The 16,799-nt window shown below is 41.4% G+C and overlaps 1 protein-coding gene across 3 annotated transcripts in view; it reads left to right on the top strand.

Moving 5' to 3' along the window:
* MCTP2 (multiple C2 and transmembrane domain containing 2) overlaps positions 1 to 16,793 on the top strand; it is a 121,640-nt gene extending 104,847 nt beyond the window's left edge. For all 3 annotated transcript variants that reach the window (XM_085070388.1, XM_085070389.1, XM_085070391.1), the window contains 4 exons: positions 6,740 to 6,849; positions 9,213 to 9,322; positions 11,733 to 11,830; positions 14,058 to 16,793. In XM_085070388.1, the coding sequence (XP_084926514.1) occupies positions 6,740 to 6,849; positions 9,213 to 9,322; positions 11,733 to 11,830; positions 14,058 to 14,126 (387 nt within the window). In that variant the 3' untranslated portion in view covers positions 14,127 to 16,793. The remainder of the gene's footprint in view (positions 1 to 6,739; positions 6,850 to 9,212; positions 9,323 to 11,732; positions 11,831 to 14,057) is intronic.
* The last annotated feature ends 6 nt before the right edge of the window (positions 16,794 to 16,799 follow it).

The following is a 16,799-nucleotide window of genomic DNA, read 5'->3' as shown; positions in this document are numbered from 1 at the left end:
TATGGATCTTATTTGTACGGGTGGATTACGATGAAAATTGCATTAATTTTCTCCGCAGTAAAGGTCAGTAATTGAAACATGAACCAAGAGTCTATTGTGTAAGATGCTATATCCCCATACTTAGGAAAGGTCATTCAAGACAATATCATCTCATTGTTTTCTTCCCTGGAAGTATAAATAATTTCATTAGTTTTTCTTTTTCTCTTCAATACAACAATTGCAATATAATATTTCAACATCCCCCATTAAGATTACTGAAGACAAATGATGGTAAGGACTTGAAAATGCCCCATGATACACATGTCCTGACTGAGGAGGAGCATCCATGTCCTCTATAAAATTATGGACAAGATTGTTTCATAAAAAGACTCAATGCAGGGCTTGTTGTGGTTGTGCTTTGCTCTTTTGCTGGGAGCCTCCTGTGTACAAGAAACTGGAAGTTAAATATTCTCTTTTTATGTCTTGCACTGCAGCATTGTCCAGGACTGGTTTTACCCATATGCATCCCATAAACTGGCACGTTCCTTATATCAGTGACATAAGCCACCCATTCATGGGTTTGGGGCTGATGGGGAGAGGAGTTGAAAGGAGGGACTTGCAGAGGACTCAGAGATATCCTGGGCACTGTGGTATGACTCTTCTCTCAAAGAAACCTTAGCAGCCACACGGCACTCCCAAATTCTCCCTCTTAGAGAGAATTACCTGCCTAGAAGTAGTGAAGCCAACACTGTTACTGCTCTGAATCTCTGGAGAAATATTAGGTGGCACCAGGCAGGTCACAGGACCCAGCACATGAACCTCAGGGAGTTCTCACCCCTTAAAAATTGCGATGGTTTAAAATGTTGTTAAATTTTATTTTGAATTGGGCAGATATATGAATAGATCTCTCTTTTTCCCATACCCCAAATTGCTAAAGATCATTACCTAGATTATAGATGATGAACCAGTAGTTTGAGTCTAATCACCATGTGATTGTTCTTAACTCTCATGTATTTCCAGGAGAAAGCACTTATTTTGACAAAACCTGTTTTCCTTCCCTTTCCCTTTTTTAAATCAGAGATGACTTATGTCCATTCAGGATTGATTCTTGTTGCTTCTTACGCACATGTTCCTCACCTAAATTATGTTTTAGTCCGTGTGACTGCAGCTATTGCTTGAAAACTTGTGGCAATGCCAGTGGATTTTGGGCTACTTTATGTGTCTGTGAAAACGTGAGCAAGTACAGAAAATGCTTCTTAAACCTCCTGAATTTCATGCCTGTGCATAGAGAAAGAAACAGAATTATGACCTGGGGTTTTTCACATAGGACTTTTCTTGGGTTTGGCTTAGGAGACTTCTGCTGGTCCCCTGTGCACGGATGAAATTCATCTAATGTAGGCAGAGAAAGTGTTGGCATGGCTGAACAAGGCATGGAGTGGTCATCTTCTGCTCCTCAGGCAGTGTTCCCAAACTCTCAAATGCGGTAGGATGATGTGCTATTGCTTTCCAAATGTGTCCTTTTAAGACCGATGCTGCTCTCCTTCATACCAGTCTGAAGTGATTCTATTGGCTCTGGTGGAATTATTCCAGATTTCACACCTTTTTAACTGAGAGCATAAATTGACCTGTATGTGTTGCATTTCCTCTATTTGGTAATTATTTCAAGTACACTCAGATTCGCTAAATTTCCACAGGCAGGCACATTTGCAGCATGGTGTTAATAAACAAAAAGATCCTGTGATGCACAGTTTCAGGGCTGCACGAGGCAATTGCTCAGAGCTTGGCAGCCGTCCTCTGCGGGTGCCCATCCTCCTGGAAGTGCTGAGGAGCTCTCCTGACACTCAGCAGACTTTGCAGGGCAGGGCAGTGACTCAGCAAGGCAGATTGTTGGGCTTCTCTCAGCCTCCTTTGGCTCCCACCGAAGGCAGGATCCAGTTCAAGGTTGCTGTGGTGACTGTTTTCAAAGCTCTGCCTGGAATTCATTTTAGCTACCAAGAGACTGTCTGTCACTCCATGGCTACCACCTCCCACAAGAGCTTCATTCTGCTGCTAGACTGGAGCTGCTAGTGAAGTGTTGCCTGCAGACAATAGAGGCCAGTGGTCTGCTGTTTATACCCAATAAAATCCTTTTGGTTTCAGAAGTTCTTCATGGACGAGTATTTTGGCCCTAAGATGTTGTTTGGCACAGGTTTTGCTGGACACCGGTAAGGTCAGAGTTTTGTAGTCTAGCAAAGAGCAAGTCGCAAATTAAATCCAACTTTGGCTAACTCTGCTTTTCTCTAAATAACTACAGCATGTTTTGTTGGTTTTTTTTGTTTTTTTTTTTAAAGCAGAATAATAGTGGAGCAAAAAAGAATGCATGCCTGAGCTATTTTCCTTTCTTTTCTCTTTCCATCAATCTTGTTTGTTGCTAATACGCTGAAGAATTAATAACTGGTACGTTAGATAAATCCTGGTAAAACATTGCCCTAATGTGCTTGTAGCAGCAGTAGCATAATGAGACAGCTACTGTAAGAAAGCTAATCCTGAAAGTTAGGCCAGCCCAGGGCTAGGCAGACTAATTCTTCCAATCCCTGAAGATATTCAGGATTTTCATTCCTGACTGGGTTGCCCGTGTCCCGTTTTCTTCCTCCTTTTGCATTAATCCCTATTTATGTTTCCTCCTCCCCTTTTCCTCATCTTTGGCCCCAAGTGTTCCTCAGCTTTATATATTGAGTTTCCCTTGGCACGCCAGAAATCTGCTGATGAATACCACTTGTTTGAGAGTTGCATGCAAGATTTCTCCCTGCAAGTGTTTTCCATGAAATCCAAGTGAGCAACCATTATGTAGAACTTACCCGTGGCTTCAAGCCTAACTTTTCGTTGTGTGCATATGATATTTGCAGTATACATCAGAAATACACTCGGGGAACAACAGCAAAAATTGTCTGTGCATTTGGAGCGTTGCTCGCTGGTTTGGATGTATCCAGAGGAAAAATATTTGAAGGATAGATTTTAAAAAATAGGAAACAGCTTTCTGTAAAGATGAAAGCTATTAATCATTGAAACAAATGATCAAAAGAAGTTAGGGGATCTCCACCATCCAAGCTTTGAATTCAGTAATGGATGCTTGGCTAGAGAAGAAGCACTAATGGGTGGCATTTCGTCTTTGTTCCAGAGCAGACGATTGAAGAATTTTGCCTTCAGTGTCTTCCCCCCATAACTCTTAGGATTTTCCCCCTCAAGACCAGCTCTGACTGCTGTAGCTCCCCCGTTGTGAATTGCTGTGTTGATGCTGGGGATGTCCTTTCCTGGCCTGACCCACATTCCCACTCTTTTAAAGTCTTTGGCGTTGGAAGCCCCTCAATGTTGTGGTTGTGTGAAGATTTCTTTTGCAGCTGACCCTGAATATCTCAGAGCAGCATAAGGGAAGGGAGCTCAGAGAGCTGTGGTAACCCTTAAAGTGTGTTTATGTCTCCTGTTTGACTGTTACATATTTCAGAAATAGAAAAATCCAGGAGCATCTTCCAGTACGGCAGAGATTTGGTGTCTTCATTTCCGAGCTCAAGTTGACATTTGTTAGCTGGAGACAAAAGACTTAATTTCTGAAATTGCTGGGCCTTGGTTGGTGTTGTTTTTTTCCCCTCCCCTGACATGCTTAATCTTTTGTAAACCCCCTTTTGTGGTTTTGTTCAGGCAATTAATGTAGAAATGAAGGTTTCTTAAATCAGGATATGCAAGGAAGATTTGAAGTAACACACTGATTATATAATTAATTCTCAGTTGTAAATTCATTCTGATGGAGTTAATTCTTTCCCAAAGGCTCAAGACTGGTTTTGGTCCACCCACAGTGCTGTAATCAGCTAAGAAATAAAGAAGAAAAAGGCCTTGAAGGAATGGAAGCTTCATGACTGGTTTTAGGGAAATAATGCCTGAAACAGGCAGGATATTTCATTTTCAATTCATGCAAAAGATTCTGAGCTGTGATTTTTGAAGCACAGGTATCCAAGTCTGTTTTTCAAGCAGTGTTATATATTGGGTCCAAAGGAAATCAGAAAGGAATGATACCTGAAGAGGATGGAGGAAAATTTTCTGGGTGGTGGGACCTTGCTCTGATGGTGAAGCTTAGTGGAAGATGTATTTTTGGATTACTTTTTGCATTTTCCACGAGCATGGTAGTGTTCAAATATAGCTTTTCCTATGACAGTTGCCCATTTACTAGTCAACAGCATCCAGTGACTTTCATCCTGACGGACTCTGACTGCTTCCAACAGTGTTTTGTGAGGTGCTGGTTCACAAAGCATAAACAGCACTCCAAAACCTAAGTAATTTGAAAAATCCCATTTGTTGTACTTCACTTGTCTCCTTCTCTCTTGCTTAACCAGTGCCCTAACAATCCTGTCAATGTGTTTAGACTGCAGGTTTCCAGAACAAAACAACAATAGCAAAGAAACAACGTTGACAAATTCCCAGGATTTTCAAACAACTATGCACACTATGCATACTGCAAGGAGAGTTGCAGCTTATTTTGCTCTCAAATAACTGATTTTATTTACAAGGCTTTCTAATCCCAGTTTGTCTCTGCCTTTACATTGGTTGGCCATATTTTCTCACCATATTTTTGTATCACAAATTAAAAGCACAGTTGTCCAGGGGTGATTTTAGCATGCAGCCAGGTGAGCATGGGCATGCAGTTGTCCTGACTTAGGGACTGTTAGTTTCTGGTTTATTTCCTGGCTCTGCTTCATGATAGCAGAAGTTGTGTTGTGTTGTGTTGTGTTGGTTAAACTGCGTTATCACCACATCTCTGAGCTCCATCGAGGACGTGCAAATGAAGTCAGCATGATGCAGATAGAGCTGGCAGATGATCTGCCTTGCAGCTCTGGGCAGCAAGAGTAGGCTTGCCCTGCAATAGCACTTTATTTAATATTATTTATTCTTTACCCCTCTGCCTGAATTTGGACAGAATGAAATTCCCACTGTCTCGTTTTCCATGAGCTGCTCCCCGACTTCTAAGTTTGGTGGGAAAAAAGCCAACTGTGGCTAAAGGACTGGTGTACCATTCCAGTGAGCAAATAGTTAAATATAATTTCAATGTGTCATTTACATTTGAGCCTAACGAGATTATAACTGGAGCTGTGTGAAAATGACTTTTTGGTGCTATTTTCACATAAACTGACTATTTATTTATTTATTTTGTTCCGGGGTTATTTCACACCCCAAGGGTTTCATTTTTGTTGGTTGTTTTATTAATGTAAAAATACTCATTTTCACACCCAAATGTGTGATTATTTAAAATGCTGCTTCTATTCATTGTGCACTGACTTGCAACCTAAAGGCAAATATTCAAATGTCTGGAGCTTGATAACTCCGTGGTGGTTTTGGCTGGCTTTTCAAACTCAAAAGTTGCTGGGAAGAGAAATGGGCAGTAAGTAATTCAAAGTGGTCTCAGGGCTGTATTCCCATGCTTGCCTCTTGGCATGCAAGGATGGGTCACAGGTTATTCCAGCACACTCTCCAGAGTGCTGCTCTGTCTTAGGAACACACAGACCCTTCCCAGCATGGTAGTGCCAAAGGACTGGGGCAAGAGTCCTCACCTCTGTGGCTCTGGGTTACTTTAAAGAACCTCTGACCCTGTCCTGCATGGAGAAATGATGTGGATGACAACACAGAGGCAGAACTGCAGCAGTGCTGATGCACATTTCTGTGGCCCTGGCTCATTCCCACCCTCCCTTTCCTATACCTTGAATGGTGTGGGCCATGGGGAGCAGGGATACAAAATGCTCTTTATCATCATCTCCCCTCTGTGGGAACAGATTGGTTAAAACACAGCTTAAAATGTTTTGTTTGTTGGTTTGGTTTTTTTCCCTTTTTTTCCCCCTTTTTTTTCCTTTTTTTTTTCTTTTGCTAAATTGGACTGATTTTTAAGTGTCTAAATGTGATGTAAAATCAGTGTCCAGGGCTCTGCATTTTGTAATAAGTGAATGTTTTGCTGATTTCTTGCTAGAATATCTGCAACCACACCAATTTGCATGCCTGTATGTGTGTTAGATTGCTGGCAAAGAAATGCTGAATGCTGATAATTGTATACTAGTTTTCAAGCCTGATTTAAGTAATTTTGATTTTTAATTCATTCTCTGCTTCCTTTTTATTTCTGCACATGTGTAGTAATGTCCTGTAATGTTGTTGCCTAAAATAAACAGTAAGAAATGAAGTTGAGATGGCCTCTGTAAAGGGAAAATGACATTTTTCCCTTTGATTTTTTTTCCCAGCAAAAGAATAAGTCTCTGTATACAGAATATTCAAAAAATATTGCATTTGCTATCTTGCTGCTAATTTATATACAGAAAACAGCATGGCTGTGGGGAGCCTACAAAGCTCAGAAAAGTGATATTTAGAAGTTCTGCAAAAGAATATTTTTGTTCTTGAGGAGCCCTGAGCAGCCAGCACTCCACATCAGGGGTGCTCAGCCTCTCTTGAGCTTTTGTCATCCCTTTGGGTTCTTCAGTGAAATCCCTGTTGAGATCCTGCAGTCGGGTTAGGAGATGGAGAAACCTCTGCCCATGTCTTGAGGAAAAAGAAGAAAATATAGGGATTTGTACAAATAATGTGAGTTCTGTGTCATAAACCCAGGGTGTTTATTCTCTCCTTCCTTCAGTGAAATACTTGAATTCATGGATGGATCAGCAGTGCTGGAAATGTTACTTTCACCACATATCTGAGAACACCCTAGCAAATACTGTATGTTAAAAATTTTTATTTTCTGGTTTCTTTTGATTAGGAATCTGAGAAAAAGGGGCTAATTGAAAGAATCCACATGGTCCAAGAGATCATCATAGCTGTTCAAAGCATCCTAGAAGAAATAGCATCGTTTGGAGAGAGGATTAAAAAGTAAGTAATACATTTTTCTTGCTAAGCCTTGATTTGCAGTGAAGCAGAGCCTGGGGGATTAAAATGGAGTAAATGTTCCAAAAAATGGCAGCAAGGTGCAGCAGAATAACCTGGCTAGTCCCACCACTGCTTCTTCTCTTACAGTCTTTTATTCCAAAAATAACCTTTGCAAAGTGTAGGGAAGAGGAGAAGCCACATGCTTTACTGATGTGGCTTTCATGTTTGCCTAAATTTCTGGTCTTGCTTGTTTGTGATGGAGTGGAGAGTCATGGATGGCACAGATCTTGCTTAAAGACGTGGGTACAGAAGTATCAGGCATTTCTTTTCATCTTTCCATCACAGAAAGCAGGAAATGCTGGTCAGTGTTGCCTTTCCCACGCCCTCCCATCCTGACCTGGCTGCAGGGGTTACCAGTCCCTTGTGTCCCTGGCCAGCACATTGATCTTCCTCTGTCTTTACCATTTTGAGCTGTCTGCTTCCTGCTTGTGCCACAAGGAAGCCTGAAGGGGATTTTCAGGGTCTCATGGCAAGGGGGGAGGCACAGAGGGTATTCCTGACCTTGCAAAGGAGGGAGATGAAGAGCCTAAAAAAAAGCAAAAAAAAAAATCCCACACACAAACACACACAAACCTTTTATAACTCAATCTTTATTGGAGCTTAATTGATCCATATTGTTGTCTGTTTTGAACACAAAGTGATGGTTTGTGACCGAGCCCCACTTTAATGAGGAGCTGGGTTCAAGCTAAAAATACAGCAACCACATGTGCTGTGGCTCCACACTGGACACCCCAGCTGGGGTGGAAGTGGCCCAAAGATGTATTCCAGGCTATGAACAGGGCACTGTTCTGCCCAGCTGCACGGCAGGAAGACTCAAAGCACTTAAACACTATTAATTTCTTGTATTCATTTTGGTAACAATGGCCTTAAAGAACACATTGGGTACTAATGTGGACGCCCGATGTAATTTCAGAAGAATTCTGTTGTAGCTCGGCAGTGATGTGCCATTAAAAAATTGCTATCAAAGTTTTTTTTTGTAAGTGACAGACTGAATTGTGCTACAGTTTCCGTCTGTCACTCCAGTTACACAATCATAGGGAGTTTTCATAGTTTAACTGAATTGAGCTGTTTTGCTATTTTTTTTTTACTTTAACTTAAGCTACATTGATTGATAATGATGGGTCCTCTCCCACCTATTTTTACTTAATATTTAATACGTCTATTGAAGCTTAAATGTAATTCTTGAAGCGTCCTATTAATTTTATCTGTCAAGGGAAGTTTGTCTTATTTTATAGCCTGATAAGTGGTCTGGATTCATTCTCTCTTCTTCCTACTCCCCATCATCGTGATATGGTGAAGTTAGCAGGCAGATTGCATGAAACAGAGATGCCCAGATCCATAAATCCACCTATGGACTAACTGGCATCCTTGTAGGCCAGGCATCTCAACATTTGGTGCAGGCCATAGGGTTATGTCCTACAAGGGCACAGGGAAACAAAGTAATTTCAAAGATCTGTAAGCAATGGCTTCTCACCTTAAGTCCATCATTGACTTGCAGATGAGAGGTCTGAGTGAAATAAAATCCTGCTTTTCACTACAGTGTGGCCAAAGGGTGAAATGCTGTAGTAACTGAGCTTCTCAAGAGAGCTTCTCTTGGGAAAAATCTAATGGAGATTGTTGGAATGGAGAAGCTTGGACTTCTGCTACCTTACTACAGCTTATCCAAGCCAATCTCCTGTGTAGAGTGTAGTAAAGAATTGTAGGAAATGTAAAGAAACAGAAGCAGCTATATAAATGTAGAGAGATTATATAGAATATTGTGGCCCTAATGTTGCACAGAGAAATTCCTCGAGCTGCTCTTTCACAGTTTGGCATCATAATTAACCCAATGCCAGTTCTTTTCTGGGGGTGACTCTGGCTACCTGCCACCCCTGAGCCCTGCACTGACACACATCTGGTGTCATCTCCAGCGTGGCCCAGCAGAGCTGATCTGACAGCTCAGCCCCATCTCCAGATCAGATAATCTGCTCATGAATAATGGAGAGCTGGCTGGCGAGCAGGGATGTGTAACAAGTGCGACACGCAGGAGAAGAAACAAAAACAACTCACTTACATGCCTAACAACTTCACTGAGCTCCCCAGGGCTCCTTTTCTCTTTCCTTATCGTGATATCTGCCTCTCCCTCAATCCATTATAGCATCCAGATGTAGGAATCTGCTTATCCACCTTCCAAAGGGTCTGCAATTTACAGCGTTTCTGACTGCACTGAGCGCTGCAAAGAGGTCATTAAATTATTATTGGGTAGCAAAGCACAAACAGTGCCCAAGAACAGGAATGTTGAGAAGAATTGTGTTTTTTCCTTACAGCACATTCAACTGGACGGTGCCTTTCCTCTCTGTCCTGGCCTGCTTGGTCCTGGTAGCAGCAACAGTTATTTTGTATTTTATACCACTGAGGTACATTGTTTTAATCTGGGGTAAGTACTCCGCTGTGTCTCGTTTGTATGAGATAAATGCAATATATGTCTACAGAATGAAATCAAACAAGCTTTAAACGACCTGTTACACAGACAAACAAGTGCTGTTGCTTAGAGGTGAATAAAGATGTTATGAACTTCTTAAAATTACCATTTCTCCCCCCTGGGTTATCCGATAATTTGCTTTTCCTAGGGTTCTTTGTATGTTTCCAACAGCACCACAAGAAGAGCATTAGCCTAGATAAGCTACTTTCAGTGTTATTATTCTTCTGCAGGAAAGTAATTAGCTTCCTGGTGCTGGAGCCCTCCAGCTGGGAAATGGTAGGAAGTGGACAAGTTGTGTTTGCAGAGCTGGACCATGTAGATTTGGACCCTGGGAGCCTCTTGGATCTGAATATCCTGGCAGTCAGGAGAGGCTGTGCCCAGTGCCCAGCAGGACACACTGAGCCTCTGCTTTTATCATGGGCTAGAAAGTATTTGTGTGAAGATACATCACGAACTAAAAGAGGAGCTTTTAAAAATTAAAACTTTTCTGGTGGTGTTATGAAGAAATGTAGGATCATCTTTCATGAAAGGAGATGGCATTCAAGGGCATAGGACAAAAGGGAATGGCTTTAAATGGAAAAAGGGCAGGTTTAGATTAGATATTAGGGAGAAATTCTTCCCTGGGAGGGTGGTGAGATCCTGGCACAGTTTTTCTGGAGAAGCTGTGGGTGCTCCATCCCTGGAAGTGTCCAAGGCCAGGTTGGATGGGGTTTGGAGCAACCTGGGAGAGTGGAAGGTGTTCCTGGCCATGACAGGGGCTTGGATTGAGATGGTCTTCAAGACCCCTTCCAATCCAAACCACTCTGTGATTCCAGCTGCTGAAGACTTTCTGCGTTTCCAAACGGCCTCCTGTCTTTTTTAGGGTGTTAATGTCTATCTCAGCCTTGAGGTAGGAAGGTGTGGAGAGCACAGTGCAGGTAAATCCTCTCTGACCTGCAGGAGCTCAGTCCTGGTGTGGCTCTGGGTTGTAGGAATCCCTATAACCCCTGGGCTGAGCCATCAGCTGCTCTCTTGGCTCTCCTGGATGTAGAAAAGGGAGGGAATGAGAAAGTGGCAGTAAAAAAAAGGCCATTCTTGGGAAACAGCAACAAAGAAATAAAGGATTAAATCCAACAAAAGAAAGGGCAAAAGGAAAGGGGAGAAACTGCTGGGAGTAAAAAGTTCAGTAACAAAATATTGTTGTTCTCGTGTGGAAGACATGGTGAGTACATGAAAACTATACATCCATTCAACATCATCTAGAGTGACAGGGCCTTCAAATATGATACATGTTAAACAACTACCCTGTGGCAAGGCCTCAAAAGACCTTATGGTATTTTCTGTTTTTTAAAAATCAGGTACACAGAAAATTGTGTTGTCATTTTGCTACAAGTATATGGCTTAAAAGCTGAATCTCAGATGTGAGGCAGGTACATTTCAGGGAGAGGAGAAAGCTGGAGCAGCCATCACGTTTGAAATCACTTCCAGGGAAACCACTATGAGATTTTGGACAGGGGCATGATGGAATTGAATGCTGTATTATGATCCTCAGAGGCAACCAACATTTGAATTTTTTGCTATTCTTTAAAATGGGTTAGCTGATTCTCTTCACCTAGATGACCTCATGCGAGGCAAGAGAAGACCTTAAGAACTCCACAATAATATGAAAATTATACTCCCATGGATCTTCTCTCCAGACTAGGGACAACCTCTGTCAGCTGAAGCTTAAATAAGTCTGTGGAGGTGGACTGCTGTTGCTGCAGTTAATAAACCAAATATTTCACGCAAAGATCAAAATAAAGTAAACCTTGTGATAAAGTTTTGCAGTGTTCCAAAGCATCATAATGTGGGCAGTTTGGCAAATGTAGCTCTGCAGAGAGGGGATAAGCTATGAGACAGGATGGGGAGGTAAAGCTTTCATTTTCAGAAGAAATGGAAGGGAAAAAAGCCTTTTCCCCAATTATTTTTGCAGCCTTCCAGTTGCCTGGGCAAGAGGAGAGGGGATGTCTTTGGTCATTAGGTTAGCAGATGTAACAGCAGTCTTGGTTTTCAATGTGTATTTTCTCCCCAGAGTATCCCCCAGAATGAATTCATGCTGCAATCTCTTTTTGCCACGTTGTTGGCAACACATGATCCCAAAAGCAGAGAAATCCCTTTATCAATAATGTCCTCTGCTTCCTCCAGGAGGCACTTGTGAGTGATTCCACGTGGCAGGGAACATGTGTGTGGCTTTAAGTCTGAGGCACTGTTTTCACACTAATTTTAACTTGTGAATTCCCCTTCCCTTTTTCACCTTGCCTGAACAAATTTAGAGGGAGGGAGTAGAAAAGGGTTGTGTTATTTTGTTTGCCTTTATTTTTATTTTTTTTTATTTTTTTCATCCTAGGCATAAATAAATTTACTAAGAAGCTTAGAAATCCCTATGCCATCGACAATAATGAGCTACTAGATTTCCTCTCCAGGGTACCATCTGATGTTCAAAAGGTAAGTAATGAATGGCCAGAGCCAACAGAGGCAAGGAGTGACACTGAGAGCTGCTGGGTGCTCCGTTTGGGAATACAATGCCAATGACTTTTGAATAACCGAGATAAGGAATAGGGGGAAAATCCACAAAGGGAGGGGGAGAGAGTGTTAGAAGAGAGGGGAGCCAAAATCCTTTGTCAGAAGGATAAAATGATTGCAGAAAAATTATCCTGAAAAGACCTACTTAAAAATGATCTGGAAAATCACTCAGCGTGGTTACTGAGCTATGGTTTTCGTCACCTTTCTGCTCCGGTATTTGTACAGAGGGAGGAGAAAAATAGTCTCTTTGATAGAGATAACCATCCAAAAGGATTTGCTGAATTCTCCTTTCTCTCATGGTAGGGGGAGGAATGGGGGGAATTATTTCTGTGACATTGTGCTTGAGCTCCAGGCCTCCTTTGGACAATGCCCCGCTCATCTTTTTCTTTAAAGAAAACCTTGAAATGTGTATAAAATACTCTACAGTTGATCAGATCAATCTTCCACCATTATGGAATTATAAGTTTTAATCTAACCAGAATGTATCCTCCCTCAGTTTCAGTCAAGTCTTGTCTCTTCTCCCATTTCTTTGAAACAACAACACTGTTTTCAGCAATCTCGCCTATCTTCCTGGAAATTATTTGAACAATAAGTCCTTTAGAATGTCAAGATCTGTTTATTTCTCTTGGAGGAGGGAAAACTGTCTTGCTGGGTGATGAAGCCACACCACATAAAGGATTCTTTCTTTTGTTTTAATCGACTGGAATCTGTGTCCTCGGGCTCTGATCCTGATGCCCAGGATCCCTCTGACATTGTACTTTTCTCTGTGAATTGTGGCACTTTCCCTGTGAGGTGCTGCTCCCTGGGAATAAGGGAATCACAGCCTCACCTGTAGTGACTTTATGCTGTTGGAGACAGAAATTGAATTCCTCACACACAGTGTTGAGGCATCTGGTAGAAACAGGGCTGGAAAAAGCTTCTGGTGGCATTTATCTCCAGATACCACCAGACTGGTTGGTGGTAGCACTAATAACTGGAAAGAAATCTCACCATGGACTGGTGGGAGGAAAAATGCTAAGCAGGAACAGTCATAGAGCCATTAAACTTCAGTGTATTTTTATTTGTTGTCATTGCTCTTGTGGAGGCCACTGGATTTGCAGTGATGGTTTGCATATGCCCTTTAAGTGTTTATGTTTAAAGATAAGCTGCTTTTCTATTTATGCTTTATTTAACATTTACACTTACAACATTTCCTTGAGTGGTTTCTGTCATATTGGGATCCTTTGAGCTCTCCAGGGAAAATGATAACCATTTTCTATGGGAGGAATGATGAAAGTTCCTCAGATGGGACAAACCTTGGGGTTTTCCACTAGTGCTGAAAACACTTACAGCCACTCACTTCAGGGACAAGTCATCTATGGCAGCTCCAAAGCCCCTCTGTCTGCTTTGTTTTACGTGCTATCAATGCATCAGCATTTCACTGGGGTGCTGCAAGTGAGTTAGGAATCACTCCTGTCTGTACATTACCCATTTACAACCACATGTTGGACAAAAGAGAGGGGAGGAGTGAAGAAGATGGTGTGTTCAGCCAAATTTCCCCCATGATTTCAGTGGGAATACTTTTGTCTAGCACAACAGACAATTTGGAGATTACACCATCCTTGACAGTTTACCACTCATGTTTTAACCATTATATTGTATATGAATTTGTTTTGAAAAGTGGAGGTAGCTTTGTCCAGGTTCTATTTGGGAGAACAGTTTTCCTTTTTTGAAATGATTAAGTATGTCAGCATCCCAAGGTCTGTGTATGGTTTTGACAACTGTCATCCTACTGTCTATTGGGATCCACTTGAATTGAGACTCCTGAGAGAAGTTTATTAAACTTACAGGTTAATGCCAGAAAGATAAGAAAAACAACTCCCAAACCAAAACAAACCCAAAAGATCTACCCTACATTGCTGAAATCAGGTAGAACCCCATGTATCTCATTAGAAAAATCTGCTTTTAATATTTTTTGTTTCAAGAAATGATGCATGACTCCTCAAATCCTTCCTGCAATTAATCCCCCATGTTCCTGTGTTTAGAAAATGATTCATTACTTTTGAACCTTCCTTGGTTTCCCTGGCTTTGTCCTGGGGGAGCCATTAGCACACACTGCAGTGAGCTAGAGTTACCTAAGTGCAAACGTCATGTGTGTTTGTTTTTACAGGTGCAGCACGCTGAATTGAAACCATCCAGCAGCTCCAGCCCCATCAGGAGGAAGCGGAGTGCTCTCTAGGACGCCGCAGGATTTGGGAATGCAGCATCTCCCTCCGTGCACACACAGCACCCCTCCCCTCCCTCTTGCTTCAGAACAACACTAGAATCACCACCACAGACTTTCTCTGTCTTGGAAGACGTGGTTTTTGATAAACACCTATCTTGGGTTTCTTTTCTGGGTTGTCTTTTTGGCACGGAATCCCAAAAAAGAGCAAGGTGAAACATGTGAACTAGCTTGTGGGGCGGGGAGGAGAATGGGAGAGGATGGTGCAACTGCACCTTTTATTTTTCTTTTTTTTTTCCTCCCCTTTGATTGCAGAGACAAGGCTGGATGTGGCAGCACTCCCTGTGTTATGTAGGAAGAGATAATTCTGCTTAGTGTAGCAGATCAGCTGAGCTGATGTGAGGAGATGCTCTGAACCAGTTTTTAACATATCCAACAGATTTACATTAAGATATGAAAGCTATTCTTTTCTGAGTTAAATCACTGTGCCTAGAAAGGTTTAAGCTCTGAATTAACGAGTCTTTGATACCCATCTTCTGTTCAAGCAGTGTACATTTTAAAAAGTTTTTTATCATAATTAGCAGAAAGAGCTAGGAGCTCCAACAGTATCTCAATATTTCATCCAGCACTTGTGGGTTTTTCTTTTTCCTTTTTTTTTCTTCCTTTTTTTTTCTTCTTTTTTTTTTTTTTTTTAAAGCCCAGCCTGTGGTTAACTCTTTGTATACCGGAATCATTGGAGATCCATTGCTGGCAATGGATGCATGAAAACCTTATGCCATGAAAGGATTAAGAGAAAAGGCTAACTCAGTGACCTGAAAAGACTCTGTTGCCTTGCCTTTTATAATTCCATCTCATCAGATATTTTCAGCATAGCTGTTGTTTTCCTGTCTAAATCCAAAGGGGTCAACACTACAGATCCAAGAGGAGAAAAACACTTTACAGCCTTAAAGAAACAAGTGCTTGTGCAGAAAGAGAGCACGTGCCCAAAGAAGTGGTTGTGCAATAGTGTGCAGGCTTTGGTCCACCACTGATGTCTTGCAGCCTTTCCTGGTGGTTCACAAGGAGAGGATCCGAAAGTGAAGTCATGTGGAAAGTGAGCAATGCAAAGGCAGAAGAAAGGACCCCGTTTTGTGTTCTGAGGAGAATGTGATCTCTTGCTTGCTTGCCGATCTTCTAGCAGTTGTGCATGTGCTTTATATATTTCAGAAAAACAGCATTATCCAGGTTGTTTGACTGGGGAAACTAAAACACATAATCATCTATGAAACCTGCTTAATTTTGATGATGCTGTAGCCCTCGGTCCTTTAGGTGCTGTGGGACATTGTGATTGTCACCACAAATCATTGGGAGCACAAGAGCTGGAGGTGTTCCTTGTGATTCCCAGGCAGGGATTACCAGCAGCATCCCCTGGGGTAGTTCACAGTGCAAAAAAATAAAGAAACCTGAGAGATAGGATTCTTTTTGAAAAAAAAAACCCAAAAAAACAAAAAAAAGGCTTTGAAAGTCATCTAATAAAAGGTAAAACAGTTAAAACCTTGCTTATGGATTGGTGATCCAGATGGAGTTGTGTGTGGTCCCACAGCACAGTCCTGTTGGCCTGTTGCAGGAATCTGAAGAAGGAAAACTAACAGCAGACTATCTTCCACTGGGTTATTAGCCAGATTCAGTAATTTTTCATAAGTTTATTTTTCGAAGTCCCACTGTGCTCTTGAATAAGGACAGGCACATTTTCATCTACTTGATTGGCTAAAGAATGTCTTTTGCTCATGCAAAGCTGTGTGTAGCTGCAAATGGAAGGATTGGGGGAAAGATTATCCTGGTTTAAAAAGCCACAAAAATGCCTCTTTGTTTGCACGTGTGCTTGTGTACCATGCATATACAGAGTTGTGTATAAAGAGTGCATGTATAATGTATTTATAGGCGAGTGTGTGGGGGAAAATGGGTGAATATACAGATCTAAAAGCCTTGAAAATGTTTATGAAAAATGCCAAAGATTCTAAAGCTTATCATCTTGCGTCTGTTCTTCTTCATTTTGTATCTTTCCCGGCATGTCTCTCTGGCTGAGCCAGATCTCTGCATGATTTGATTTACTTCAACTTAATGAAGCTGGTTGGAAAGAGCCTTGTAGAAATTACAAAATCTCCAGTAAATCTCCTTCTTGTACATACAATAGATGTCCACGGAACCCTTTTGTTAAACCAGTTTCTCAATCTTCTCTGTAAACAATGCCTCATTGTCTCGCTTAAAACTATCATCTGGTTTATCATACTGTAATCTTGTCATTTTGTAAGGACCAAAGTCAGACATATTTAAGCAGGCGTGTGGGATCTGATCGTTGATTTGAGTGAAAACATTCAACTGCAGGAAAAACTGTTTATTTATTCAGAAATTCGGATTGATACTTTAGTAGCTTGGGGTTTTTTTCCTATAGATTTTTCCTCATGGAACTGACTTCTGTACAGGAGACGGTGATTTTATTTTTTTCTTTTTTCTTTTTCCTTTTTTTTTTTCCTTTTTTTAAATTTTGTGTAGATATGTTGGATTTCAGAGTAATTTGTGTTAATTGTTATGCTGGAGACATACCAAATGAAGGGGTTTGGATGGTCCAGTACCTATATATGTTGTAACGAGCTCTTTGTTTTGATAAATGCTGTTTGAAATGCAATAAACATTTGAGGTTAAGACGAT

The sequence above is a fragment of the Lichenostomus cassidix genome, chromosome 10, assembly GCF_008360975.1.
Source record: "Lichenostomus cassidix isolate B80296 chromosome 10, HeHo_3.0, whole genome shotgun sequence".
In the NCBI taxonomy this organism is placed as follows: domain Eukaryota; kingdom Metazoa; phylum Chordata; class Aves; order Passeriformes; family Meliphagidae; genus Lichenostomus; species Lichenostomus cassidix.
This window is presented reverse-complemented; position numbering and strand designations above follow the sequence as displayed.